General features: G+C 41.7%; 1 protein-coding gene across 1 annotated transcript in view; it reads left to right on the forward strand.

The window, feature by feature from the left end:
- The window catches only part of PKHD1 (PKHD1 ciliary IPT domain containing fibrocystin/polyductin), a 443,829-nt gene that overhangs the window by 112,701 nt on the left and 303,962 nt on the right, over positions 1-27,166 (forward strand). Inside the window, exon 35 of the mRNA XM_078054411.1 lies at positions 19,134-19,290. Within this exon, the coding sequence (XP_077910537.1) occupies positions 19,134-19,290 (157 nt within the window). The remainder of the gene's footprint in view (positions 1-19,133; positions 19,291-27,166) is intronic.

Here is a 27,166-nt window from a genome sequence, read left to right on the forward strand (position 1 = left end):
ATAGTGATTTTAGCCAAAGACAGCTTGTAAGGAGCTGTGCAAACTTAACTTCCTCAAATAAAATGAGAAGAAAGATGACCATTTAACATTGCTTTTCCTCCCCCTGCTTTCCTCACCTCCGCTTTGAGTTTGTTTTGGGTTTTATTGACAGTAGGTTTCAAGTTTATATTCCGCATTTCCCTTAATTCGCCTTGTCCTTTTATCCCCCCCTTGGGAAATAGGCCTATTACAAAGGTGTTGCGATGTTTCTTTGAGTTTTAGGAGGAGTGTTTTGTCTGTTTGAAGTGGGCCTGGAGGAGTCTGTGAGAGTGTTAAGGCAGAAGGTTCAGCTTTGGAGCGGGAGAAACACACTGTGATATGATTATGCGTTCAGATGCCGTTTCCAGCCTTGTCTGAATACAAATGCACGAGGAGATTCCGTTGACACAATAAGGAGGTTTCAAATGAAAATATTAATACAAGCAAGCACCCCCCGGTCCTCATAGCCCCATTGGTTCTCACCACTGTGGCTCCCTGGAAAATCAAATGAAAACAAATTTTTTAAAAACTTGCTCTGAATGTACTTGGGCAGTCGTGACTGTGGGCTGGCCCGCTGTGTGAAATTCTACAACAAGCTAATTGATACCTAAGCTACCAAGAACAAATTTGACATCAGTCTGGCCTCCCCTTTGATTCTGAGTTTTGCTAGCAGCACAGTGGAGTGTGCTTCCTTCCTCAGCCCTGCAAGGCTCCCTGGGCACAGAGTAAGCAAGGCCTGCATTTCAGGGTGTGGTGTGCTACGTTTAAGGAGCCAGGGCAGATGCCTCAGAGGTGGTCTGGTGTGGGTATCTTGGAGCCTCTCTGATTGGGCTCTGTGGCCACCATTGCCTCAAGGAACTTGGGCTCGGGTTGCACTGTGGTTTTGTGTGACTCCGATCCGAGTGGAGGTTGAGGGTCACAGGGAGAGTCTGTAGAGGGCGTGTGTATCAGGGGATGGTGCTGTATCAGGGATTTCTTCAGAGTAGTTACGCTGATTCTCTTGGGGGGCAAGCATGAGTCCCTAACAGAGGTTTGTGAGCCCCGTGGCTTTTTTCCATTTTTCATCAAAACAAGGGAACAGTTCTGTTTAGATTTTTAAAGAAGCGGACTGATTTTGGACAAATGTTGTGGTGCTGCCAAGATCATTAATTGTAAGCAGTCTACCATCTTGCTGTTAAAAGGAATCTAGTTACATTCTTTAAATGGGTGGGTGTTCCGTTATTATTTACAGATTTCAATGAGATTCGGCTCACAGATAAAGGTTTAATAATAAGGAAGGGAAAAATAAAGGGGGGGGGATCAGAGGAAGAGATGAACCATGAGAGACTATGGACTCTGAAAAACAAACTGAGGGTTCTAGAGGGGAGGGGGGTGGGGGGATGGGTTAGCCTGGTGATGGGTATTAAGGAGGGCACGTTCTGCATGGAGCACTGGGTGTTATATGCAAACAATGAGTCATGGAACACTACATAAAAAACTAATGATGTAATGTGTGGTGATTAACATAACATAATAAAATTTAAAAAAATAATATAGGATCATGTTGAGTGGGCTATATTGTGCAGAGTACTAAAAGTTAGAATGATTTCTTTTTAAAAGCCAAGTAATTATGTTTCTACAAGTAGGATCATAGTCTGGGGGAGTATTCCTAAGAATACTCTTTAAGCTTTTATCTTCTCTACTTTTTCCTGTAAACATCCAGATTTTGCCCTTTTAAGAAAAGAAGCAAGTGTGTGTGGTACTGTAAGAATTGGGTTCTATGTTGGTTTCTTCTAGACAGTGAGCTTCCTGAGAGCAGGGATTTATGTTATCGTTTTATCCTTAGGGCCTACCGTAGTACCTGGCTCAATAAATGTTTACTGGTTGAATATAGTAAAACTTCATTAATTGATACACTAACAAGATTCTAGGCGGAATATTTAACTTAAGAGAAAAATCAATTTTATGGACTCTAGCACATTAATTATTTGCATGCAAATGGGGGTTGCCAATTACAAATAAGTGCTATCAATTTATTGAAGCCGCTCCGGAGACTGTCAGCAGACACAATGCGAGCAGTTTGAGTTATGCCTTGATGAATATATTCTGTAATCTTTTCAAAAACACGGAATAACTTCCACAGAAGACAAGGAAATTGTAAAATTCCAAGCAAGAGAAAGCTTTTGGTGTCCCCGCAGTCCACTGTTTGCTGGCTGCCTGTTCCACACAGCAGGACTAATTCATGAATTTGCTCTAATTGGCTTGGTCAGTGCCCATTACGTGCCATTCTGTGCTAGTGGCTTGTAACACACAGGTGACCACGCCCCGGAGAACTTACAGTCTAGCAAGGTAAAGCGCTGATGTAAATATGAACCCCAAAAGCAGTAAGAGCAGAGTGCAGGGCAGGTGCTGAGGAAAGAATAGCTTCTCAAGAGCCTTAACAAAGCCATCACAGGGGAATTTAAAATGGGGCCAGATCTTGAAAGAGAACTCTTTTGTTCAGGAGAGAAGGAACATATACATGAGCATGGTCACAGTATGTTTAGGAGGCGCTGTGGTTTTTGGCATAGCTTGAGGATGGGACATGTCCCAGGGGAGGCATCAGGAGGAGCGGGAGATGAGGCAGGGGAGACCAATTATGGGGTGAGGGTTACATTATGGGGCAGAGAGTTATATACTTATTTGAATTTGGACTTTATGCTTTAGTGTTGGAGTGGGGGGCGAGCCAGGTGTGTGTGCCTGTGTGCACGTGTGTGTGGGGGGGAAGGGAGAGAGGGAGAGGATATGAATTAGTGATGTTCATTTTCCTAGGAAGACAATGTTAGCGGTATTAGTGGTGGAGATGAGTGGAAGGATATGTGCAGAGTGAAAGCAGAAAGTATTCATTAAAAACCTGCTGTGGGCCAAGTACTGTGCTAAACTCTACACATACAAACAGACCTGCTCTCTGCCCTCATGGAGCCTGTAGTCAAGAAGATCTGGGTGAGAGACGAACACCTCCTATAGCCCACACGTGGAAAGGAATAGAATGAGCTGAGAGGCATTTGCGAAGCAAATGGTCATAGTTCGGGGACTTACTGGATGTCAGAGGTGAAGAATGGGAGGAGTTGTAGGTGACTGTAATTTTGGTGGGGGGGGACTCTGTAATTTGGTGGATGGTGGCATCATTAAGTGGTATTTTCGGTATTGATGGCTGAGTGTGGAAGTGTGTGGGAAGAGGGAAATAATGAACGCAGGTTTACACATGCTCTGGGTGAGTGCTCCACGTAACATACGGAGATACGAAGCTGTTTAGAATTGAGGCGAGGGTTCGGGGTTTGAGATCTACATCTGAGAAGTGTTATAAGGTAGATGATAATAGAGGCTATGGGAGGTAGTGACAATATCCAGGAAGAATGGGCAGATGAGGAAGAAGGGGATGGAAACGTGGGAACCGCCATTGTTCGTAGGATGAACAGAGAAGGAGGCTGGTGTCTCTGCCTGTGTGTTCTAGACTGCCTCCTCTCGGCACCACTTGACATCCTCAATGACCCCCTCTCTTTTCTCCATTTTCAATATCTCTTGTTCAGTTAGCTCATTTTCCTCAGTAGCTAAACTGTTTAATCTTAAGCAAAGAACTCCGAACTTTCCCTAATCTTCCTTGGACTGTGAGGCTCCTTTCACAAAGTGGTTGTGTTCACTCATTCCCTTCCAGCCATGCTTGTTGAAAGGGTAACACCATTGCTATTTCCAGTTCCTGACCTCTGTTCCATCTTTCCCCTCAAGTTTCTTGGCTTTGACAGCCCCTCAGCACTGAAATGGCCCTGGCCAAGATCTTCAGTAACCTCTTCCTGAATAAGGACTACATTTAAGTCCTTATGACCTGCTTTTGAATGTGTTGGTCTTGTTGGGCTCTAATTATCACCCAACTCCAGTTCAGTACAGTGTAATTTCAAAACCTCAAGCTTTTCGTCAATCTTTAAAGACTCTCGCACCTCCAGGTGGCTTGGAAGCCTCCAGTGGGGGAATGGTTATTTCTTCTTTCCATCTCCTTCCCCACTTCTTCTAGGAGTTGACTCCGGGCGATGGAGGGTGAGAGTAAAAGGACACACGACACTTGGCAGGCACAGTTACAAGGCATGTTAACATGTGCTCAGTGGGTGGGAGATGTATAGTTGTTCAGTCTCCCCTGGGCTTTTTTGTGGGCTCATCAGAAATCCTCCTGCTGACGTCCTTGAACTGCACCTGTCTCTGAATGGTTGGCCCATTGCTTTTATGGGGTGGGGGGCTTTGCTCTCCCCCAGTGGTCCAGTCCACCTCTTGGAAAAAATCCTTTTATATCACCTCAGATCTGTTCCCTTTGATGGGACCAGCGGTCACCTTTGTCCAGCAGTGACACGAAGCTAGCACCCATCCCAACCCTTTTTTCCCTCTTCTGCTGGCCTTGGGCACCTCTAACCACAGTCTCTCACCTGCAGACTTTGCAGGGGCAAATCAAATGTGCTAGAGCCTTTTCCACTACGTTCTCCCATTGGTTCCTTTGAATCCCTTCTCATTTGGCGAAGTAGGTGGGTGACGTCTCCAGAGAGGTGAACAGGGATTCAAGCAGAGAGGCCTTGTAGACATGTCCATGCACGTAGACTCACACAGTGTGCAAACCCACACTCCACAGAGCAATAAGGCAAACCTGTATGCTGACACTTGTCTTCTTTTTTGGTTTTTCCTTCGTTCATCTGGTTTTATTCAGGACCTTGAAAAAGTCATTTAACCTCTCTGGGCTCCAGTGCCCTCATCTGAAATGAGGAGACTGAGTGCTCTAAAATTCCCCAATGCCTGGCGAGGCTCTTTAGGAGCACCAAAACAACTGGCTAAGTTTCATTTTTATTCTGTTGCTTTGGTCTAGAGAACTAGAGAAACCAAGAAGTTTAGTGATTTAAATAAAAACAAAAAAAGTCTTTTTTACCCCCCAGTTTTTAAATTATGGCAAAACACATAAAATAAAATTTACCATTTGAACTATATTCAGTTGTAAAGTATAGTTCAAATACATTCATATTTTTGTGTAGCCATCACCACTGTCTATCTCCAGAACATTCTCTCTTCCCCAACCAAAACTCCATAGCCATTAAAGAATAACTTCCCATGTCTCCTGCCTCCAGCCCTGGGCAACCAACCATTCTGCTTTTGACAGAATTTATCAGCATAGGTACCTCATCTAAGTAGAATCATACAATATTTGTCCCTTTGTGGCTGGCTTCTTTTTTTTTTTAAGATTTTATTTATTCTTTTGAGAGAGAGAGAGAGAGAGACAGAGAGAACACAAACAGAGGGAGAGGCAGAGGCAGAGGGAGAAGCAGACTCCCCACTGAGCTGGGAGCCTGACGTGGGGCTCGATTCCAGGACCTGGAGATCATGACCTGAGCCGAAGGCAGACACCCAACCATCTGAGCCACCCAGGCGCCCCTGGCTGGCTTATTTCTCTCAGCATAATGTCCTCAGGGCTCATCTGTGTTACAGCATGTGCCAAATTTTCTTCTTCTTTTTTTTTTTTTTAAATTTTATTTATTTATTTGACAGAGAAAGACAAAGCAAGAGAGGGAACACAAGCAGGGGGAGTGGGAGAGGGAGAAGCAGGCCCCGCACAGAGCAGGGAGCCCGACGTGGGGCTCGATCCCAGGACCCCGGGATCACGACCCGAGCCGAAGGCAGACACCCAATGACTGAGCCACCCAGGCACCCCCAAATTTTCTTTTTAAGGCTGCATAATAGTTCACTGTATGTATATACCACATTTTGTTTGTCCATTTATTGTGATGAAGGCATGGGCTGCTTCCACCTTTTGGCTAATGTAAATAATGCTGCTATGAACTTGGGGGTACAAATATTTGAGCCCCTGCTTTCAATTCTTTTGGATATATACCTGGAAGTGAAAAGGTTGGGTTATATGGTAATCCCATGTTTAATTTCTTTTTAAAGATTTTATTTATTTATTTATTTTAGAGAGAGAGGGAGAGAGAAAGAGAATGAGAAATGGTGCATGCACACCCAAGTGGGGTGGTGGGGGAGGCAGAAGGGGAGAGGGAGGGAGAGAGAATCCCAAGCAGACTCTGCTGAGCATGGAGCCTGACATGGGGCTCGATCCCACAACCCAAGACCATGACCTGAGCGTAAACCAAGAGTCGGGTACTCAACCGACTGAGTCACTCAGGAGCCCTATCTTATGTTTAATTTTATGAGAAACTGCCATATCACTTCCAAAGTGGCTGCATCATTTTACATTCCTACCAGCAATGCACAAGAACTCCAATTCTCTACATTCTCACTAAAACCTGTTATTTTTATTTATTTATTTTACTAACAGCCATCCTAATGGATGTGAAGTGGTATCATTATGGTTTTGATTTACATTTTTCTAATGGTTAGTGATCTTGTACATCTTTTCATACACTTATTAGCTATTCATATATCTTCCTTGGGGAAATGTCCTTTGCCCATTTTAAATAGGGTTGTTTGGTTTTTGTCACTGAGTTGTAGGAGTTCTTTATATATTTTGGATATTAATCCCTTATCAGATATATGATTTGCAAGTATTTTCTTCCATTTCATGGGTTGCTTTTTAACTCTATTGGTGTCCTTTGATACACAAAAGTTTTTAATTTGGTGAAGTCCACTTTATTTTTGTTGTTGCTGTGCTCTTGGTGTCACATCCAAGAAATCATTGCCAAACTTAACGTCGTGAAGGTATGTATGTATAGGAAAATGCACAGTATCTGTAAGGTTCACTGCTCTGCCTGCAGTGTCGGGCACACGTGGAGGTCTTAGGATGTATCCCCCACAGACAAGGGGAGATCACTGCATTGGAACAGATACCTAAGCTTTCAGCAACTCTGAGGTAATAGAGGGACTTATGGAGAGCCGGGAAAATGGGGAAAGGAGAAATTTCTATTTTCTTAAGGCAAAACAGAGGCCACATGAATAATTAATCCTCAGCAAGTTAAGGGATTGATTTCCAGCAAGGGGCTAATGCTCCGAAGCTGAGAGAATTCTGCAGAAAGGCCATCTCTGCAGATGGCCTCCAATCCCTCTCTATATTGCTTATTGAATTATTCTGGTCTTGAATCCCTGTATAGTTGATTACTGTTGCTTTCTGGCTCATTTCATAGGGGTCTTCGTGGCTTTCAAACTTCTAAACTTTGAGGAGCTTCTTAGGTGATGACTATGTCTGTGGATTGTTTGGTATTTGCCAAGGGTTCTGAATTTTCTGCCTTTAAAGATATATATATATATATATATATATATATATATATATATATATGGACCTTTTTTCAAATGTTTATATAAACTTAAGTGTATATGTTATAAGCCCATGTTTCTACATTATGTGCATTGTATACAATGAATTCCAGGTGACTGTAAAGCAAATGATTAAAGTGCATTTTTTTTCTACCTGGAAATTATATTGAGCTTTATGAATTTTTGAAAAGGCTTTGAAACATTTTTGCTTTATGAGGTTTTTCTCTGAAGAAGAGTTTGCTAGAAAGGAAAATGCATACATTTCATTAATCTTATTTATCAGCGGTCAAAAAAATAAATTATATATGTATTTTAAAGATAGCTTAAAGCACACTGCTTTGATATACTAAATAGATGGCAGTTGATTTTTAGATGTTTTATTTTTAATCACAGGGACATTTAGATTATGTCACCACCCGCTTGCCACTACCCATACTGATAGCTGGCATATGAAATTTTGGAAAAATAAAACACAGATATTTTTCCATCATGTCAAAATGGCATGTGGTTTTGATCCTGAGAGTGGAGGGTTTCCATCAGACTGCCCTATCTGCAATCTCTGGGTCTATTTCCTCCTTTGCCTGGACTGCTGTTACTGGTAGTTGGTGTTATTCAATTATCTCTACATTTTACCTTGGTGTTTACCTCTAATGTCACTCAAGTCAGTAGATGATTCATTGCATCTGGAACCAATAAGCAGAGTTTGGCAGAAAGGGGACAATGTGTGGCGGATGTGTTTGGAGTAAAGGGAACAATGCACTTGAAACCGGGCTCTAAGAGCTTAGAAATTCAATTATGCATTCATGGGTACAGGGGTAGGTACCCCAATGCCTGGCCCTTAGTAAGCACCCAGTGAACATTCTCGAAGATGATGGTGATGATTTTAATCGGCATAATCTGTATATATAAAAAAGGCACCAGCACTGCAGTGCCTGGGCAAGTTCCACAAATTCTAGATACTTGAGATTTCATCCCAGCTCTGAAACACATCATTTCATCTTTCTCCTTCCTTAGGTAGGACTGATAATTTTGTGGTATTAGCTTTAAAGTGAATACCTTTTGCATCATTAAATACCAGGTGATACATGCATGAATGCTCAAAGATAAAACATAATGTTCTTTTGATATCAGGAGAGCTAAAAACCTAAATTAACATTCCCTTTGTCCTTCCAAAAAAGTCTATTAATCTCTACTCTGAAGCTTAAAGAATGAGGGAAAAGTTATTTAGTCAAGACAGGTGAAGATACCAGGTACAGGATGGATTTCTCTGGTTTCTGAGCTTGGTTTTCCCGTGCAAAGCATTGTCTTTTTTCTTTTTTTTTTCTTGTGAGGGAATAAAAAAGTCAGTCAGATCTTCTTTCCTAAGGAAGCAATGCAAGCCAAAGAGTAGTGCTATTAAAGCCAATTATATTCAAATACTATTCTCAGAAGTAGAGTCAGAATAGGGACTTTTAAATATTCTTGGTATCTCTTAAAGGAAACACATTTTGGCTGTGTTCAGGATCGGGAAGGCTTTGCATTTTTTCAGCTTCAAGACAGAGAGGTTGTGAGGACAGCAGTCCTGTGGCATTTGCTCTTTATCTTCAGTAGTCTTAGCTCTTCCTGAACAAATACAAGGTCTCTATCAGGTCTTAATTTAAACTTCTTGGCATCATAAATTTAAAAAAATTATATTTCATGTCCTCTGTGTGTGTGTGTGTGGGGGGTGGGGTCACTGAAAGAACAACCTGGCCATCAGCTTGGTGTGTTGTTATCCATCCTTTTGAGAGGTAAGCTCAATGAAGGGGGGGAAACCCAACTGTAAACGAATGAAAATGACTCTCCAGAGAAGGCCATCATGGTGCCATATTCACTTCCTATTGCTGCATAACAAGTAACCACAATCTCAGTGACTTAGAGCGATGCCTACTTATTATTTCAGTTTCTCTAGGTTGGAAGTTGGAAGTCTGGGCACAGAGTGGCTGGGTTCTCTGCTCCAGGTCTCACAAGGCTGAAATGATTAAGGAGTCATCCTTGCTACCTTCTCATCTGGAGCTCAGGGTCTTCTTGCAAGCTCATTCAGGTTGTTGGCAGAAGTCCGTTCCTTTCAGCTGTAGGACTGAGGTCCTCATTTTCTTGTTGGCTGTTAGCCGGGGACCATTTTCAGGTCCTAGGGGCTGCTCTTGGTTCTTGGTTGCATGGTCCTCTTTGTGATATGGCAGTTCACTCCTTCAAGGCCAGTGGGGTGATCTCTCTTTTAAGGGCTCTCCTGAGTAGGTGAATCCCATCTCCCTTTGCTTAAGTGAAAGCCAACTGATTTTTGAACTTCATTGCTCCTGCAGAATTCCTTCACCATTGCCGAAACCTAATCATGGGAGTGCTATCCCATTATATTCACCAGCTCTGTTCCTACTAAAGGGGAGGAGATTATGCTGGGCTCATACACAGGGTGCAGGAATTCCGGGGGGCCACCTCAGGATTCTTCTTTAATACAGGTAGTATGCTTGAATTTGGGGATTTGAGAAGGTCTCTAGCCATTGCCTTTGTGAAATTCAAGGTCCTGCTGGTGTTGCGGTGATCTATTCAAGTCTTCCCGGCCTCTACCTATTTCACCTAGTCCTGGGCTGTCCTGGACTACCAAGGAATGGGCCTCGTCTGGGTAATTTCTATTCCTGGAGACGTTCATGAGGCCGTTAGTTCTAGCTTCCCATGAGGAGTTCAGGTGCGGGGTGGCCTCCCAGGAGCTCACTCCATGAGATGATCTGTACTTTTAGTAGAATATTCATCTCCATATTCAGTCTTTCTCATAGGCAGGGCATGTCTGGCAGAAGACCCGGCCTTTTCTGGCTCTGATCCAAATGTAAGGAACCGGTGTGAAATAACCTCAGACCTGAAATGTGCCTACCAGCTCCTTGCCCTCTCTGAGCTGTGGGCACGGCTCTTCCAGAGAGGTGGGAAAAGGAGGGAGTGGGAGTAACCACAAAGGGAACCCAATTTGTTGGTGTTAATCAGAGACCTACCCACTTTCCTAACTGATTGCTCACTACAAAGTAGCTTGATGGTTCTTCAGCCTGGGAGCGAAATGTAATCAACTTTTGTTTGTTTCTGTAAAAAAAAATTTTTTTTTTCTTTTTGCCCTTAAGGAGATCATTATTTCTACAGTATGAAGATGGTAGCCCAAACATTAAAAGTAATTAGAGCAGATGGCTGTGAATACTTCTATTGTAAAATACACTGATGCTTATAAATGGTTTTCCTTCTCTGGCTTCCTTCTTTTCCCTCTGCCACCACATACTCATTTTTGTTTCCCTTCAGGTATAAAGGGGAGGAAAAAAGAGAGAAGGAGGGGACAAAGGTTCCCCTGGTGTATGAAATGGAGGAGCCATCAAAGGCTCATAGCAGGGAAAGTGTACTTCCGTGTATTCAATCACTGAAATTAAGTGTTTTCAAAGGAGGTGCAGTCATGGGTCCATTGCATGGGGAAATAACGTGCTGTAGTCCATCACTTAAAATGTTAACCTTGTCTCTTACTAGTGACTGGGAACAGAAACACATGCTCTGTGCTCGCTGGTTAAATGGCAGTGTGTCAGCTCCATGGAAAAGGCAAGCATGTATCTGTCAATCTTCTGACTTGGCTCTATGAGTGTATGTGTGCATTGACGTGTGTGTGGTGCACGCACGCACACACATACACACTTGCCCCTGCTTTTATTTGCATTGATGTAGCCTTCAGAGACCTGGATTATTGCTTCTTGGAAGATAAGGAGAACTGAACCAGTTTCCAGTATTTTGGTGTATATCCTTCACTAAGATTTTTTGGTTTGCCAGTCCCCACACTCTTAAGTAGCTGTATTATATTTATTTATTTTTAATTATAGAAAGTTTCATCTTGAACATATTTAAATATTGATGGAGTATATAGATGTACTGTACTGAGCGTAGTACAGGTACTTGGGCAATATCAGTCCTTATTGCTAACCTAGTAGTATGAATTGGAACGTTCCAGGAGTCAGCACACTTTTTCTATAAAGACCCAGATCGTAAATATGTTAGGTTTTGTGAGCCATATCGTCTCTGTCACAAACTAAAAGCAGCTTGTAAACCATAGGCAAATGAATGGTCAAAGCCATGTTCCAATAAAAATTTATTTATCCAAACAGTGGGTGGACCGATGTAAGCTGTAGTTTGCTGACCCTGTTACGTACTACTGAATATTTTACATGATTCTTTTCTCTGTGGCATATAAAGACCTTGAGGCCTTTATGCCGTGGCTTAAAGGAAAACCAACGTCCCACTGCATCAGCAGGAAGGTTATGGAGCTGTGCAGTCTTCCTTCAGACCTCCGCCCAGCCTGCCCTCCTTGCTGACCCCGTGGCACTCCACGCATGCTCCTTCCTTAAGCTCTTTCCCAGATAGCCTCTGGTTCATACTCCACTCCTCGGGCTCCAGTCCTTTATCAGAGGCGCAGTCCCTGATCGCTAGATATAAAATAGCTCCTTCCACCCTGGCACTTCTGATACTCTTCACCCTGCTTTTATTTATTTTTTTCTTTCAGGGCACATTATTTGTTTTATTTTTATTTATTATTTAGTTTTTTAAAGATTTTATTTATTTGACACAGAGAGAGAGAGAGAGAATGAGAGAGAGGGAGAGCACGACCTGGTGGGGGGGGGGGCAGGAGCAGAGGGTGAGGGAGGAGCAGAGTCCCCCTGAGCAGGGAGCCTGCCTTTGGGCTCGATCCCAGGAACCTGAGAGCATAACCTGAGCCAAAGGCAGACGCTTAACGGACTGAGCCAGCCAGGCGCCCCTCACATTATTTGTTTTATATGTTTAACTTTATCTCCCTAAAATATAAGCTCCATGAGGTCAGGGATTTGTTTTGTTTTGTGCCTAGACCAGTGTCTGGCAGGTAACAGGTGCTCCATAAATATTTGTTGAATCCAGAGGTCCACCTGCTTTGTCATTCCAGGAAGACTGAAAAGAGACTGGGATTAGGAAGCGGGATTATACTTGTTAAGTGCATGCAGAAATATGTAGCCATTATTATTAATTTTAAAAATTTTTTAAATTTTCAATTTAAAGTAGAGAGGGTAATACGTGTGTTTTTCAGTTGTGAGGAAGTAGTGATACTGTAAGTAAAATGTCTAGCACAGTGCCTGGGATAGAAGAGGAATGGAAGAATCCGTAGCTATCATTGTCATTATTACTTTCTCTGGCAAGTGGAATGATCTCCTAGTTTATAATTCAGAAGAGTCTTTGTTAGAGGAGATCTGAAGATTCACATGGAAGAGAAGATAAAGAGAGGCTCTGTAAATTTGTCCTGTTTGCAGACTGTTAATAGTCCCCTGAAGCTCAAAAGTGTGAAAATAACTTACATGTAAGAAGCATTCAGTTAATATCAATATTTGTTGTGAAATAATGGGAGTTTAGGATGTGTATAGAACCCAGAGGTAAGCTAGTAAATTGCCTTGTTTTCTAACAGGGACGATGGGGAAATTTGAACTGGGCACACGTCTCTGGCAAAAGGTATTGTTGCCATTTCTTTGAGGAGTCAATGTGCTGGATGGTGTGGAAGGGCTTTCTCATGTTATCTCATAATCATGAAGGGTTTATAAGCACCAAGAAAAGAAAGTGATCACTTAGAGCCAGCATGAGCTCAGTAAGAACAAATTATGCCAAACTAATTTAATTTCCTTTTTGTTCCCTAAGGAGTTATTAGATTATAGGTCAGAGGCTCTATTCGTAATCCTAGATTTGTAGATGGTTGACTTTTCTAAAATAAGCATTTTTTGTTTCATAATCAGCTGAAATAATCTCAGCCTGTCTTAATTTATCTGCAGTGTCCAGATTAAAAAAAGAAAAGAAAAGGTGACTAGTAAACTGAGTTTCACCTCTAAGGTAGTCCCAACCATGGTCAGTCAGCTAATCTGCTGAACCCCCATAGCATCTTGGTTATCCCTTTAGTTATTACACTTTATATTAATTATCTGGCTGTTTATCTTTTTCTCAATGTTAATATGAGCACCTTAAGAACAAGGATGAGGTCACATGCACCTGGAATAGATGCCTTTATCTTAGTTCAAACATAAAATGTTTGGGATTTTAATTGGCTCACAAGTTTAATGTCACCCAACATTATAATACTATTATTAAAATAGCCAAGACTATTAGTTGGGAGAGCAAATGTTATTTAATAAATGATGCAAAGACAGCTAACTATTTGGGGGAAAAAACAAAGAAAAATCGGAAACCTCTCACCAACATAAATTCTAAATTCGTTGAGGATTAACAGACAGATATAAAACCCTACAAATCAAGAAGACTATATAAGTGATGTTTATGTCAGAATGAAAAAAGGGTGTCCTATGCATAAAATAAGAGGATGTCACAAGAGAAAATATAAATACATTTGTTTTCATAAAACTTAAAAAAACATTTCTATGTGAAAGAGCATTGAAAAAAATTTGCAGCTTCATGTCTAATCATTTTAGTTATTAAGTGATGGCATAGTGATTAGGAGCCCAAATAAGAGCTGACCATTCATTCAAACCTATTTTGGGGATGCCTACTACATGCCAGGCATTGTTGGAACTGGGGGTACAGCAGAAATTCAAGAAGCTCTCATGAAGCTTATATTTTATTGGAGGTTGATGGACTATAAACAAGTATACAGTGTTCCCATGATGACAAAACCTTTGGAGAAAATGAGGGTCAGGGGTAGAGAGAATGTTGGTCACAGGGACCTGTCTTTTCCTGTTTCCTGAGCCTGCATGCTCAAGAAGGCATTCTGGTGAGGTGTCAAGACCGTTCTTCCTTGTCTTTGTCATCCAGGAGACACTGTGACTGGAGAGAGGCCCCCACTCTGCCTCCTCCACCAGCCCAGCTTGACACATACGCTCACAAATAGGTCTCTGCTGTGCTTGGTGTTCCAACTTGCTGATCAATGACTTCTTTCAAGATGACTCTGGTGGTGTTGCAAGTACATTTAAGGTGACATGTAAGATTTGCAGACACTGCACATTCCCTGAAGTTCAGAGAAGTGCTGACATGCTGTAAGAAGAAAACAAATTGCATAAGCTTCCTCGCTGAGGCAGAAAAGTTTTTGCTCATATGTGTGTGTGTGTATATATATATATGTGGTATAGGTTTATTTGAGGTTGTATGTACTGAGGTAAAGATGAGGGCATGTTCTGGATAGTTCTTAAATCTCTATTTCCACCCCCGCCCCCATAGGCCTGTGAAGAAATGGTTTTAGGGATGGCAATGAGTCATTTGTTTATCTCAAAGAAGAAAACTAAAGCTAAAGCCTGAGCACCCTGGGCAGTATAGGGGAAAGAGCTTATATTCAGTAGAAATGAAACCTGCATTGACCAGCTGGGGTGGTGACACGGAACATGGCTTTCACCAAATACATCATGTTGGTATCAACTGAGAGGCTTTCTGGTATATTGACAAGATGTCTTTTAAAATATCCTTAGTAGGGGCGCCTGGGTAGATCATTGGGTTAAGTATCTGACTCTTGGCTTAGGGTCAGCTCATGATCTCAGTGTCTTGAGATCCAGGGAGGCCCTCTTAGGGCTCTGCGCTCAGCTCAGGGGGCTTGGGATTCTCTCCCTTTCCCTCTCCCTCCCCTCTGCTCTGCCCCCTCTTCTCCTTCCCGTTTCCTCTTCCCCCTCTTCTTCTTCCCCTTTGCTCTTACCCCTCTGCTCCTTCTCATCTATTCCTCCCCCTCTGCTCCTCTCCCAACCTTGTGCTCTCTCTCTCTCAAATAAATAAATAAATAAATAAATAAATAAATAAATAAAATCTTTTAAAAAAATCCTCTTAGCATTCTTTTTTGCTTAATTGGATCAAAGTGCTGGGGATCAGAAGATAAAATGTTGGAAAGTGAGCCACTCCCACAGTTTCCTGGAGTGTTGCCCTGGTAGTCGCAGGACTACCGCTGACACAAGGAATGACGCTACCTACCAGTGTGTCATATGAAAAAGTCAAGAGCCAAGATCTTGTGTTTGTAACTACAGGCTCACTGACACCTTGCAATTATGGCGATACGTTTCTCTTTCACTTCCCCAGGTGGCTGCTGGGTAGTTGAGGCGCATTAATTTTTTAGAACTTTTAGTATTTAACCATCGTTTTTTTTTTTTTAAAGATTTTATTTATTTATTTGAGAGACACAGCGAGAGAGGGAATACAAGTAGGGGGAGTGGGAGAGGGAGAAGCAGGCTTCCTGCGGAGCAGGGAGCCCGATGCGGGGCTCGATCCCAGGACCCCGGATCATGACCTGAGCCGAAGGCAGATGCTTAACGACTGAGCCACCCAGGGGCCCCTTAGCCATTGTTTTGCACTGAAGCATGAACTATCCATAAAAATGTACACATCTCAAGATACCATTATTATGCTAAGGAGAAATTTGGGCACAAAGGAAGCTTAGGTCCCCTGAAATTTAATGCTTAACATTTATATTCATTTGAAATCTACCACATTAAATAGAGAAACTGAAGGTGAAAGAAAATAAAAGATTTCACAGGGAGACAGAATCTGAGTCTAGAGTCCTAATTTAGATACACTCACCGTCATTTGGTTTAAGTTAAATAGAGCTTGAAAATGCAGAAAGCAATGTGAAAGCATGTGGGCCAAACCCAATGGATCAAACCCGTGGGCTGCAGATTTGTAAGTATTCTGGGTTTCCACCTCTTTGTTCACCTACTGTATCAGGAAGGTGGTTGCACTCACATGCATGGCTGTTTGTGTGTGTGTGTATGTGTGCAACATCTGTAAATGCGTGTATGGGATTAGCAGTTGGATGATTCACTTAGGACATTATTTCATCGATTTTCATTGAGCACCTGCTATGTGTCAGATACTTTTTAGGGGGATGGGGATTTAGCAACAACCAAAACAAAGTCCTGGCTTTTGTTTGGGTAAGCTCAATAGATGATAAAAACATACAGAATTAAAGATCTTACACCAGAATAAAGCAGTATTGGGGACAGGGAGTGATTGGAAGTGCTATTTTATTAAGGAGATAGGGTAGGAGCTATTATTTGCTCAGAGACCTGAATGAAGTAGGAGAGGGAGCCAGCAGATATTTCAAGGAAGAGCATTCCAGCAGAGGCCAAGATAAGTGAAAAAATCTGAGTTGGGAGCTTGCTCTGCATGGGTCCCATCTGTCGTCACCACGGTGGCCTCTGGTACGTCCTTCAAACTCTTTGAGCCTTTGTTTCCTCAACAGTGAGGAGGAGATAACAATATTTAACCTTTCCGCTTGCCAGGTGGGGGCTGAGTGTAGCAATTTTTGAAGGTGGCCAGGCTGGCCCAAGATGTTATAACACATGGAAGACAGCTCTAGATAACAGGTATCAGTGCTAATTGTTAAGTGTTCAGATGTTCTCAATTAATGGAAGATACCATGGAATGGCCTTCCTTTGACCCTCTCACATACCTAATTAATGTCTAATTGTTCCAGATCTTTCCACCGTAAGGGTCATGAGCTTTGGTTGAGTTTTGGTTTTTTTTGTTGTTCTGTAGTTGGGGTATGGATGTAATCACCAGGTTCATGTCTCAGGAAGAGCTGTGCTGCTGAATCCTTCAAACTCCTTACAACTAACTCATCCACACCCCATCTCACCAGGCTTGCTGGCCTTCCTTAAGACCCTGAGCTTCAGAGGCTGGTTTGGAGGAAACATCTGGGTTCCTTTTTGGGATAATCTCCTTCCCCTCTAGCCCTTGCCTTGAGTTCGTGCTCAAACTTTGATGCGGAAGTGTTATCTGATGGATCATGAACATGACAGTTCCCTGGGCCCCACCTCCTGAGCCTGATTTTGTCATGGTGGTGCTGAGGGACTCTGCACCTTACACAGCTCTAAGCTGAGAGACTTCCTTTAAAATGGAGGGACAGGATTTCTCTAGAATCTTTCCATTTCTGACCTTCTAGGAACTCAGGCTTTTTTTTTAGAATTTTTTTTTTAATTTATTATTTGAGACAGAGAGATACAGAGCGAGAGAGAGAGAGCAGGAGCAGTGGGGAGAGGCAGAAGAAGAGGGAGAAGCAGACTCCCTGCTGAGCAGGGAGCCCGATGTGGGGCTCGATCCCAGGACCTGGAGATCATGACCCGAGCCGAAGGCAGACGCTCAACCATCTGAGCCACCCAGGCACTCCTTAGGCTTTTTTGAAAGTCCTGTGGTTCACCTTCTCTGCTGTTGACTTTACCTTCTTCATCCGGTTCAGCATCTTCCACCTTCTCACCACTTAATTCCATTCCAGTTTCCTCCTATTCACCCCCCTTTTCTCTTTATGGATTTTATGGGAGTGAATTAAGAGATTTTAAGAACATATAATGTATAGCCTGTTAAGGACCACTTTGTGAAATTTCACCTCCCTTTGCCTAGCTTCAGTGTGAAATCAGTAGAGAGCTAAACTTCTCTCTGACTTTTTGAGTCTATGGATGGTCATCGTGGGGATATGGTTCATACAGCTCGCAAAGATGCTCACGTACCAGCCCTTCTTTTCATGGTGCTGGTGCTGCTGATCAATATGCCTTCTGCTTTTCCGTCTCTTAAATTGAGAGGAGTCACTGGCTTTTTTCTCGTTTGTAGGTGGAGAGAATGAAAAGATCCTGCTTTTCCTTATGTCAAAGGCTTGTTGGTGATTGGGTTGGGCAGACAACTCAAGACTATTGAGCTAGGGGTCAGTACACACTCCTGGAAAATCTGCTGGCTCTTCTGGCTACACATTTTTCCATTTTGTCTCTCAGAAATACTCTAGGGTACTCTTCTCTGTGTAGGTGTAGTTATTGGTATTATAAACATGCCTTCCCTTCTTAATGATCTTCTCCCATCTGCCTCTAACACTTCACGAGAGGACCTTCTAGGCAGTTCTTTTATAGGAACTCAGGCTTCACATTTGGTTGGAATCTGGGCAGGAAGAAGAAGCATGTGGAAAGAGGCAGACACATGTTGTATGCACTACCTTGAGGGAAACACCTTCTCGATTCTGATTTTATTATACTTATCATAATTATAGTCCCATAACTGCACAAGACATTTAGACATGTTTTCGGCCTCTTGCATGAGCTGAATACTGCTTTCTGTGGTATTCACATTCCTCTTTCGAAAATATGTGACTTCAGTCTGACCATTAATTAAAAAAGGAAAGCTAACAGTTCTGGGAGGGAGACTGGAGGCTGGGTGGGGAGGGGTTGCTTCCTCATCCCGACTCCTCTCAGCCTCTCTCCCTGCCCCTCACTCAAAGGTTCTGGACTACCATTTGAAGTCAGTGGGCATTTCACCCATGCATTTCGTTTTCAGCACTGATGCACCAAGCTCAGAGGGAAAGGCAACAATAAAAAAAAAATTAAAAAAAAGGTAGAGTGGGAGGATGGATCAGAACACTTGGAAAGAGGAATGTTCCTATAAAACAGGGACACTTGGCAGTAGAGCCAGTGAAAAATGATACCAATTACATAAAGCAAAATGCCACCCATCAAGCAGAACATTTTAATTCTCTCTATTCCAGGCTATTTATGACTTTTTGTTCAAGACTCAATACATGTCTGCAAAAATAAAAAATGGAATCGACCCCGTCTGTTAGGTAGAAGGGGGCCTGTCCTGGAAAAAAAAAAAAAAAGAAGGTAAGAAAACATTAGCAACGGGACATTGTTGGAGAATTCCAGTGGCCAACACAGAGACATTTGAAGTGTAACTTTGCCCTTTCTGTATTTTTCCCTTTTTGAATTAGTGGTATGAGGAAGAGAGGATGACTAATTTTATTGAGACATTTGACATTATATGTAAATTAATTTTAGTTTAAGACGTTTCCATTTAGATCGATCCCCTCCATACTATCCTGCTTTAAAACAAAACAAAACATTAAAACTGTTTTCCAGGGCAACTTTTCCTTTCAGTTCTGCCAGAGGTGGTCGAGGGCTCATAGCTGGTTTCCTGAGAGAGTGCCACAAGATGGCGACAACGTCACGATAGAGAATGGCCAGTCGCTGCTGCTTGATACCAACACAAGCATCCTCAGCTTACTGCACGTTAAAGGTCTGTGGAGTTTGGTGGTGGCATTACTCTATATAATTCTATCACTTTGGGGGAGCAGGAGGGAGGGGAGTTTTTTGATAAGTTCCAGCACTTGACTGATAACTCTGGGAACAAATTGAAATTTCACTATAAAAGGAAGAAGTGGCCGGAGGGTTCAAAATGAAGGCCCTGTCTTTTGCTTCTTGTAAGCACAGAGCTTAATTATTTTATTTTTTTTCAAATACAAGAAGGTTAACAGTGTTGTCAAAGAATATGCGTCTTTATTCACGCACTTTGTAGTCATGCTTGTCCAGGGCAGCCCCCACAATGTAGCAAAATGCTCAGAAACCGGTTGACGCTGTTGCCTTTGAAATTCCCTGCCAAGAAAGCAATGTCTTCCTGCTTTTACCCTGTTGTGGTTTTGACTTCCTGGTCCCATGGAAAGTCATATAAAGAGGCTTCCTTATTGCACAGCCGGCCACATAGCTCTAGGGTGTGGGAGGTTGGACTAGACCGAGAATGCAAATTTGAACTCCTCCGCCACGTCACCAAATGACTGAGTCCTTAGTCCACCTCTCTGACCATTTGTTTCCTTATCTGCTAAATGAGAATAAAAATCACTGCCTACTTCAGTGGCTGATAATAAGGAATGGTGATCAAAGTGTCGGTCTTCACCTGCAAAGGAAAATGGCTTTGGAAATGTGATTAGTTATGGGTAGCTATAAAACTCTGCACTAAAACATTACTCTTCATTAAAAATATATTTAACACTTACGGGGGCATTTGCTCTTGTTGAAGTAAGAGCATGGCTACATAAGGGAAAATAAAATATTTTGAAAGGGATAAACCGATGTAACATTGACACCTGTCTCTTATGGATGGCATCAGGTTTTTCTGATGAGGCGTCTTACGTTCTATATTTTAGAAGGTTTTTTTTCACCCCCTGGTAGCAAGGAAGAAGTTTTCAGACAAATCAATTAATTGGTACCCTTTAAGAAAAATGGTCTGTCAGCTTGAGCTCTTGACCTGTCTTTGTGTGTGTGTGTGTGTGTGCGTGTGTGTGTGTGTGTGAGAGAGAGAGAGAGAGAGAGAGAAAGAGAGAGAGAGAGAGAGAGAAAGATCAGTGGCTTTGGGGAATACTGACTTTTGATGGACATCAACTACCTAAGGACTAGCAATGACACAGGAAAATTACAGACTTAAAATTTCAACTTAAAGATGCTCTTTGTAGACCTTTAACCAGGAGTCAAATGCTGCTGGGGGATGGGATGACCTTTAGGCTCTCAGGGTCTTTGCCTTATTTTGATATCATTTGGGAGAACTTTCCCAGCTAAAAGTCTTGCCCAGCTGAGTCTCTGGATATCCCATTAGTTCCAGGTTCAATCAAGGAAAGGTGCTGATAGGGCCAGAGACTAAAGATGGGGACGAGGCATCAGAGAGAGAGCAAAGGCTAAGAGAAAGGCAAGGACATGTGGAATATACACTTGGCTTCTCACTCTTGGAGATTTCAAAATCAAAATAATGCAAATACTTGCCCCAACCTGTCACCTTCCAAAAGTGGTTTTTATTAATATTCCCAGTCCAGGCAATTTATTTTAGTCTCAAATTATTTGAAGTAAGTGAGCTAGGTTTGGAAGAGCAAACCCTCATCCTGTGGAGAGGGAGAGGGAGTTATCTGAAGGATCCTGTCTTTCTCTTGGAGAGTAGGGCCATTGGTAGGAAGGTGAGGCTAAGTAGTAGATACCAGTTTCTATACATATAGGTACAGGAGTTGTTGGCAAGAAGCAGGGTTGCCTGGAATGAAACTGAGTTTTTTGTCATACATGTATGGGTCATAGCTTCTAGAAAGAATGAAAACAGGGAAGGGGCACAGGTCAAATTTGATTCAGTCAATGACTTACGGATACTTCGTAAGTGGCCTAGGAACTCGTATGACATATGAGAAAAAGTGAAGAATGATGCTTAATGTCAATAATGTGCATATCACTAAAGAAACTAATTAGGGAGCAAATATAAAAAAAGTAAAATTTCTAATTCTAAAATATGTGTTGCAAGCAGTTAGGCAGAATCTGGTCCAGAGGACTCAGGTTATAGAGGATGTAAGATTAGAATTGGGTAGTGGATAGGAGGTGAAGAGCCTATTATTTATGAATGAGACAAGTTTTGAGTATCCATATACACAGAGAATCTAAATTTAAGGAACTTCCCCATCTTGCTTATTGGAACTGTAAATGTTCAGTGGCTCAGGCCAAAAACACTGGAATCATCCTGGACTTCTTTCTTTTTCTCACATCCCATGATCAATCCATCATTGAGTCTTGTCTAGACCTTTGACATGTGCCTCATATATCAACACCTCCATTGGTACCAACCTAGTCCTAACCAACATAATTTTTGCTGGGACCATTTCAAATGGCCTTGTAATTGGTTCTCGTGTTCCTGATTCTTTGTCTTCCTTAGTAGAAGACCCCCAATTTTTATTTGGGGCAGCAATGTATCCAGCTAAAATGCTATATTTCCTGGCCTTCTTTGCAGTTAGACATAGCCTTGTGGCTAAGAGCTGGTCAATGAGATATAAGGGGAGGTGTGGTACAGGACATCTGGGAAATGTCCTAAAGTAGAGTGGACCCAATAGGAGGCATGCCCTATTTGTCCTTCCTTCTTCCTCTTCTTTGCTTCTTGGAATGTAAATGTGATAGCTCCATTTTCAGCTGCCATCTTGGACAATGAAATGGCTCATTAAGAATGGCGAAGCAGAAAAATGGGCGAAACCCAGGACCCTGATGACTTTGGAGTTGCCTTAGTGGCATGGAAACTTGGATTGCCTACCTCTGAAGTTACTTCATGTGTTTAAGTCATTGGTATCTGACTTTTATGCCATATGCTAAGAATAAACCCCCAATAGTTTATTGTACACATCCTTTAAAAACATGTCAGATCTTATACTTCTTTCCTCTAACACCTCCCAGTGGCTTCCCATCTAACCTTACCATTATCAAACCTCTGATCTCTTCATTGATCCATCTTCCTCATTCACTCACTCTTTTCCAGCTCTTCTAAAATTATACCAGGTGTACACCTACCTCAGGCTTTGCACATAATGTCCTTTGCCTGAAATATTCTTCCTCGAGCTATTCATGTGGCTCACTTATTTTGTTTGCTCTTTGAGAAAATGTCAACTTATCAGAGAGGCCTTGCTGGTCATCTTTTCTGAAATTGGAACCACTTCTTATTTATTTTGCTTTACCTTTCTTCATAACATTTATCACCACAGAACATATTATAAATTTCCTTGTTTGTTTACAGTCTGCTTCCTCTGCTAGAAAAAGCTCAAAAAGGCAAACGACCTCAGCAATTTATTTGCTACCATCTCTTCAGTATCTAGGACACCAAATATGTGTTGATGGTTGAATAAAACCATGTATTGATGGTTGATGGACAAGTAAAATGGTGCAGAGTTCAGATCCTGGATGAAATTTAAGAAGCGTAATTTTTAAACTCTTGCTTTCTTAATTATTACTTTTCTTTCTTTCTTTTTTTTCTTAAAGATTTTATTTATTTATTTGACAGAGAGAGACACAGCGAGAGAGGGAACACAAGCAGGGGGAGTGGGAGAGGGAGAAGCAGGCTTCCCACGGAGCAGGGAGCCCAATGCGGGGCTGGATCCCAGGATCCTGGGATCATGTCCTGAGCCGAAGGCAGATGCTTAACGACTGAGCCATCCAGGTGCCCCTAATTATTACTTTTCCTAACTTTTACTGTCCTTCGTTGTTCTCACATATATAGATATATATGTATGTATAGGTACACAGGTAAACACACATGTATATATGCACATACATATACACACAAATGTACATATATATTTACATACATATATACATATACCTATATTTAAATGTATGCAGTTATGAGTTGTGAGAAATATAAGATCCATTGGTAGGTTATTTTTCTGTTTCTAAAAGGCATTTGAAACTGGTAAAGGACTCCAACTCTCAAAAATCTGGTTGCTAGCATAACTCTAAACCTTTAATGTTTTCTCTTGTCTATAATATGCATGAAAGTTCTTAAGAGGTAATAAAAAGTTATTCAAATATGAGATTGACTCATCATCATCATCATCAACAGTAATTCAGTCTCTGAATCTCTGTTACTGTCTCTCTTTTTCATACCCATTCATGGTATCAGAAAAGTAGCTGAGTGGAATTTTCTTTCTTTTTCTGATACCATCTATGGGCCACGATAAAGCACGAACGGTTTCAAGCCCAAAAATAATTTCTTCAAAAGATTTGAACAAATGAAATAGAAAGTGTGAACGTGGGAGCACTTTCTCAGCCATCCCCACGGTATTCCAAAGGTGACATTCCAAATGAAGTATGGTACAGACTGAAAGGATTTGTGCTATGTAACAGTGAAACTAGATCACCTGACAACTATATTTAGAACTACTTTATGAAAATATTGCATCCTCTATATTATTTTTCCATTCAAGGAAGCCAGCCTCCCAATATGTAGAAGACTAGGCCCCTACATCAGGAAAAGCAATACTTCTATATATGGCCCCCAAGAGTCTTGAATTCTCTGTGCCTTACTTGTATTTCCATCTATAAAATAGAACTGACGTTCTTTTCTTACTAGTACAACTTATATAGTAGAAAGGAGGGTTATAAATGTCTTTGAGGCAAAATTTTCACCATTATTTATGATGCTGTACATCCTGATTCCTGAGCTTTATTAAAAAATGGCATCTTAATTTTGTGACCATAAGAGCTTCAGCTGTATTTATTATTATTTTGCCTTAATTAACAAGATATCCAGAACTTTCATTTACTTACCATCTATCTCTACTTCTTCCTTCCATTTCTGTCTTTTTTTTAGATTATTTTTTGGGGGGTACTGTTAAACACAAAAGAGAATTAACCCAATCAATTAATACTAATGAGCTTGGATGGAAATAGGCATATTGCCTTGATTTAATTAATTATATTTTTCGTTCTTTTATGTTAAGATGCCCAACGGCCATAGGCATTGCTGAATTAAAATTTATTATTTTATCCCAAGTAATTATGATGAGCCATAATAACAAAGGAGGGATGTTACCCTCTTGTCAGAGCTGTTATGCATCCTGGGCAAGGAACTTGAGTTTGCAGTCTGCAGTTGGAGAAACATTCATATTTTCTGAATGAAGCAATGAATTTCTGTTTCTTCTGGTGGTCAAGCAGTTTGACATAAAGTGGCCTAGAGATAATGATCAAAAAAGGGGGCCAATTATAGGGCGCCTGGGTGGCTCAGTCAGTGAAGCGTCTGCCTTTGGCTCAGTTCATGATCCCAGGGTCCAGGGTTCGAGCCCTGCATCGGGCTCCCTGCCGAGTGAGGAGTCTGCTTCTCCCTCTCCCTCTGCTGCCCGCCCCCCCCCGTTTGTGCTCTCTCATGTTCGTGCTCTCTCTCAAATAAATAAATAAATAAATAAATAAATAAATAAAATCTTACAAAAAAAAGAAAGGGCCAATCAGGGGAGGATGAACTCTGGAAACCACTCTTCCCTTGGTGTTGGGCTTTCAAAAGGAAGACATTTCAGTTTCTTACTACTTACAATGCCATCCCTTTACAGTGCTTGAGCAGAGACTTGTTTCTAGTCTCTGTGGCTGCTGAATAGTGCACTGGTCTCTTTTAATGTGATTTTCTATTTCTTGGTCTGCTGGTGTATACCAAAGCAGTTAAATGCTTGGCAGGCTTTTGAGCCAGAGAGAACTGAGTCTGAATCTGGGCCTTGCTTCTTACTAGCCCTGTGACCTCAGACAAGTTGCATAGCCTCCATAAACCTCACATTTCTCCTCATGAGGGTCATGCCTGTTCTAACAGCAGCAACAATAACGATGATAGCTAACCTTTATTGTTTACTGTTGTGGGGCAAGTCTATGATGTGTTGTCCAGCTCAGATGGATGTTTTGAGGATTATTAGATGGGGGAATGTCTGTAAAGCCCTTAGCACAGGGCCTGGTCCAGAGTAAGCACCCAATTAATGACAGGTTTTGTTTTGTTTTGTTTTTTTCTGGACTGATGGGATAACAGAAGAGATGGCTGAAATATCAGGCCTAAGTTGCAATTTTATTTACAGATAGTGGCTGCTTCCATATACAAAGCAAACTGGATTACTGAAAGAATTAGCTTGGTAATAAGGACCTTGGATTGCTTTTGCTTCTGTTATCTTTGGAATACATACTGAAGTGCTTTTCTTGCTGTGGCGAGAGAGGGAAAGACACAGAGATGGCAGTAGCAGAGTCTATCCATTTGGTTGTCTCCATTTTCCTTGTTATTTTGACTTCACGGAAGCGTGTTTTTCTGGCGCTGTTCGGCATATGGTCTTATTTTCTCCCATTTTTTTGTGGTCTCCAGTTGTGAAGATGCTCAGATCTTTCTAGTCTGTTATATTTGGGATGTCTAGGGCATGCAAATGCATATTCTTGGCCCATTGAGATGAGCCACCTTCTCTTGAGCCACTATTGAGTTCATTGTGGAGTTTCTTCACCCTTGGCAAGGATTTGAGGAGTTCGGAGTGAGGTACTCAGTGCTGTACCCAGCACAGCGTTTTTAACCCCAGGGATTCTCCACTTGGTGCCTTCTAGTTAGTACGGAGTCAGGCTCAGTTGCAGTAGGTGCGTGCTTCAGATAACGTTTTGCAGTGCCGTGATCTGGGAATGCCATGAGGCAGGACTTCCCTGGGACAGAACTTGTGGTTTCTCTGTGCATCAGGTCTGTGTGAGTCACTGGGCAGATTACCCTCTGCTTAGAATTTCGACTTCACAGATGTCAGCACGGATTTAAAAGAAATCTATCTGCGGGCAGGCTGGAGCTTTGCTAAAAATGAAATATTCCGCATTAATATTTCTTTCTTAACTATATAATATCTTGGTCAACATGAGGGAGTTTGGGGGGCTGGTAACATTTGTTACAAATGTTTAAAATAATTTATAAATTTATATTTGTATAAATTATAAAATTATAAATTATATAAATTTATATATAGTTATATAAATTATATAAATTTTGTAAATTATAAAATTATAAATTTATAAATTTAAAATAATTTATCTGGAAGTTGGCTGAAAAAGATCGACTGAATTGCCTCCTCTTCTGGCTGAACCATAGCGACCCTTCAAGGCAGGAGGGGCAATCAGGAGGTGCAGACAGGGCTTATTACATTTTGGTCAGGAAACTGGGGGCCTGAGCTGAAATTCGAGGCAGCCACAGATTCTCCTTTAGCTTTCAGTAAGGTGCCGGACCTCAAATCAAAGTGGAAAAATGCAGATGACGGTGACTCTCTCCCCTTTGTAGAAGGGAAGTGCAGTAAAGGAGTTAATGTAATTTCTTCCCCGTATTTTCAAGCATGGTGCTCCAGAACGCACTGGGCTTTGTAGTAGGCAGAAGGGGAACCCTGATGAAGAAGTCAGCGTCAGAGAGAAATAACTGGACTTTTTTTTGAAATCCACCCTTAACTCCCTTGACCTTGTGTGTTTCTGTGTGTCAGTCTTTTCCTGGTGACTACATATTTAATATTAGAGTGTGTTTTTTAATTCCTTCTACCTTCGGAGAAGGTGCGGTGTAAGGCTATAAGCTCAAGGAAACAAGAACCAGGTCTGTGTTTGCTCACGTTTATATTGCAGGACCATTATATCTTCAGGCACATAGTAGGTATTCAAGTAATTGTGGAATGAGTGAACTAATGAACGAATTTCTGACCTAAAGAGGCAGATTAATGTTAGTTGTGGATTTCTCTATAATCAGAGTCCTTCCTGGTATTCGCAAATGTTAGTGGATTAGTCCAGACAGTGACCAATTTCATTTACTATTTGTGTATCAGGAGATCAGAGACAAAGGCTTTTTACTGTGGGGGACA

Source organism: Halichoerus grypus, chromosome 9 (genome assembly GCF_964656455.1).
Source record: "Halichoerus grypus chromosome 9, mHalGry1.hap1.1, whole genome shotgun sequence".
NCBI lineage: Eukaryota > Metazoa > Chordata > Mammalia > Carnivora > Phocidae > Halichoerus > Halichoerus grypus.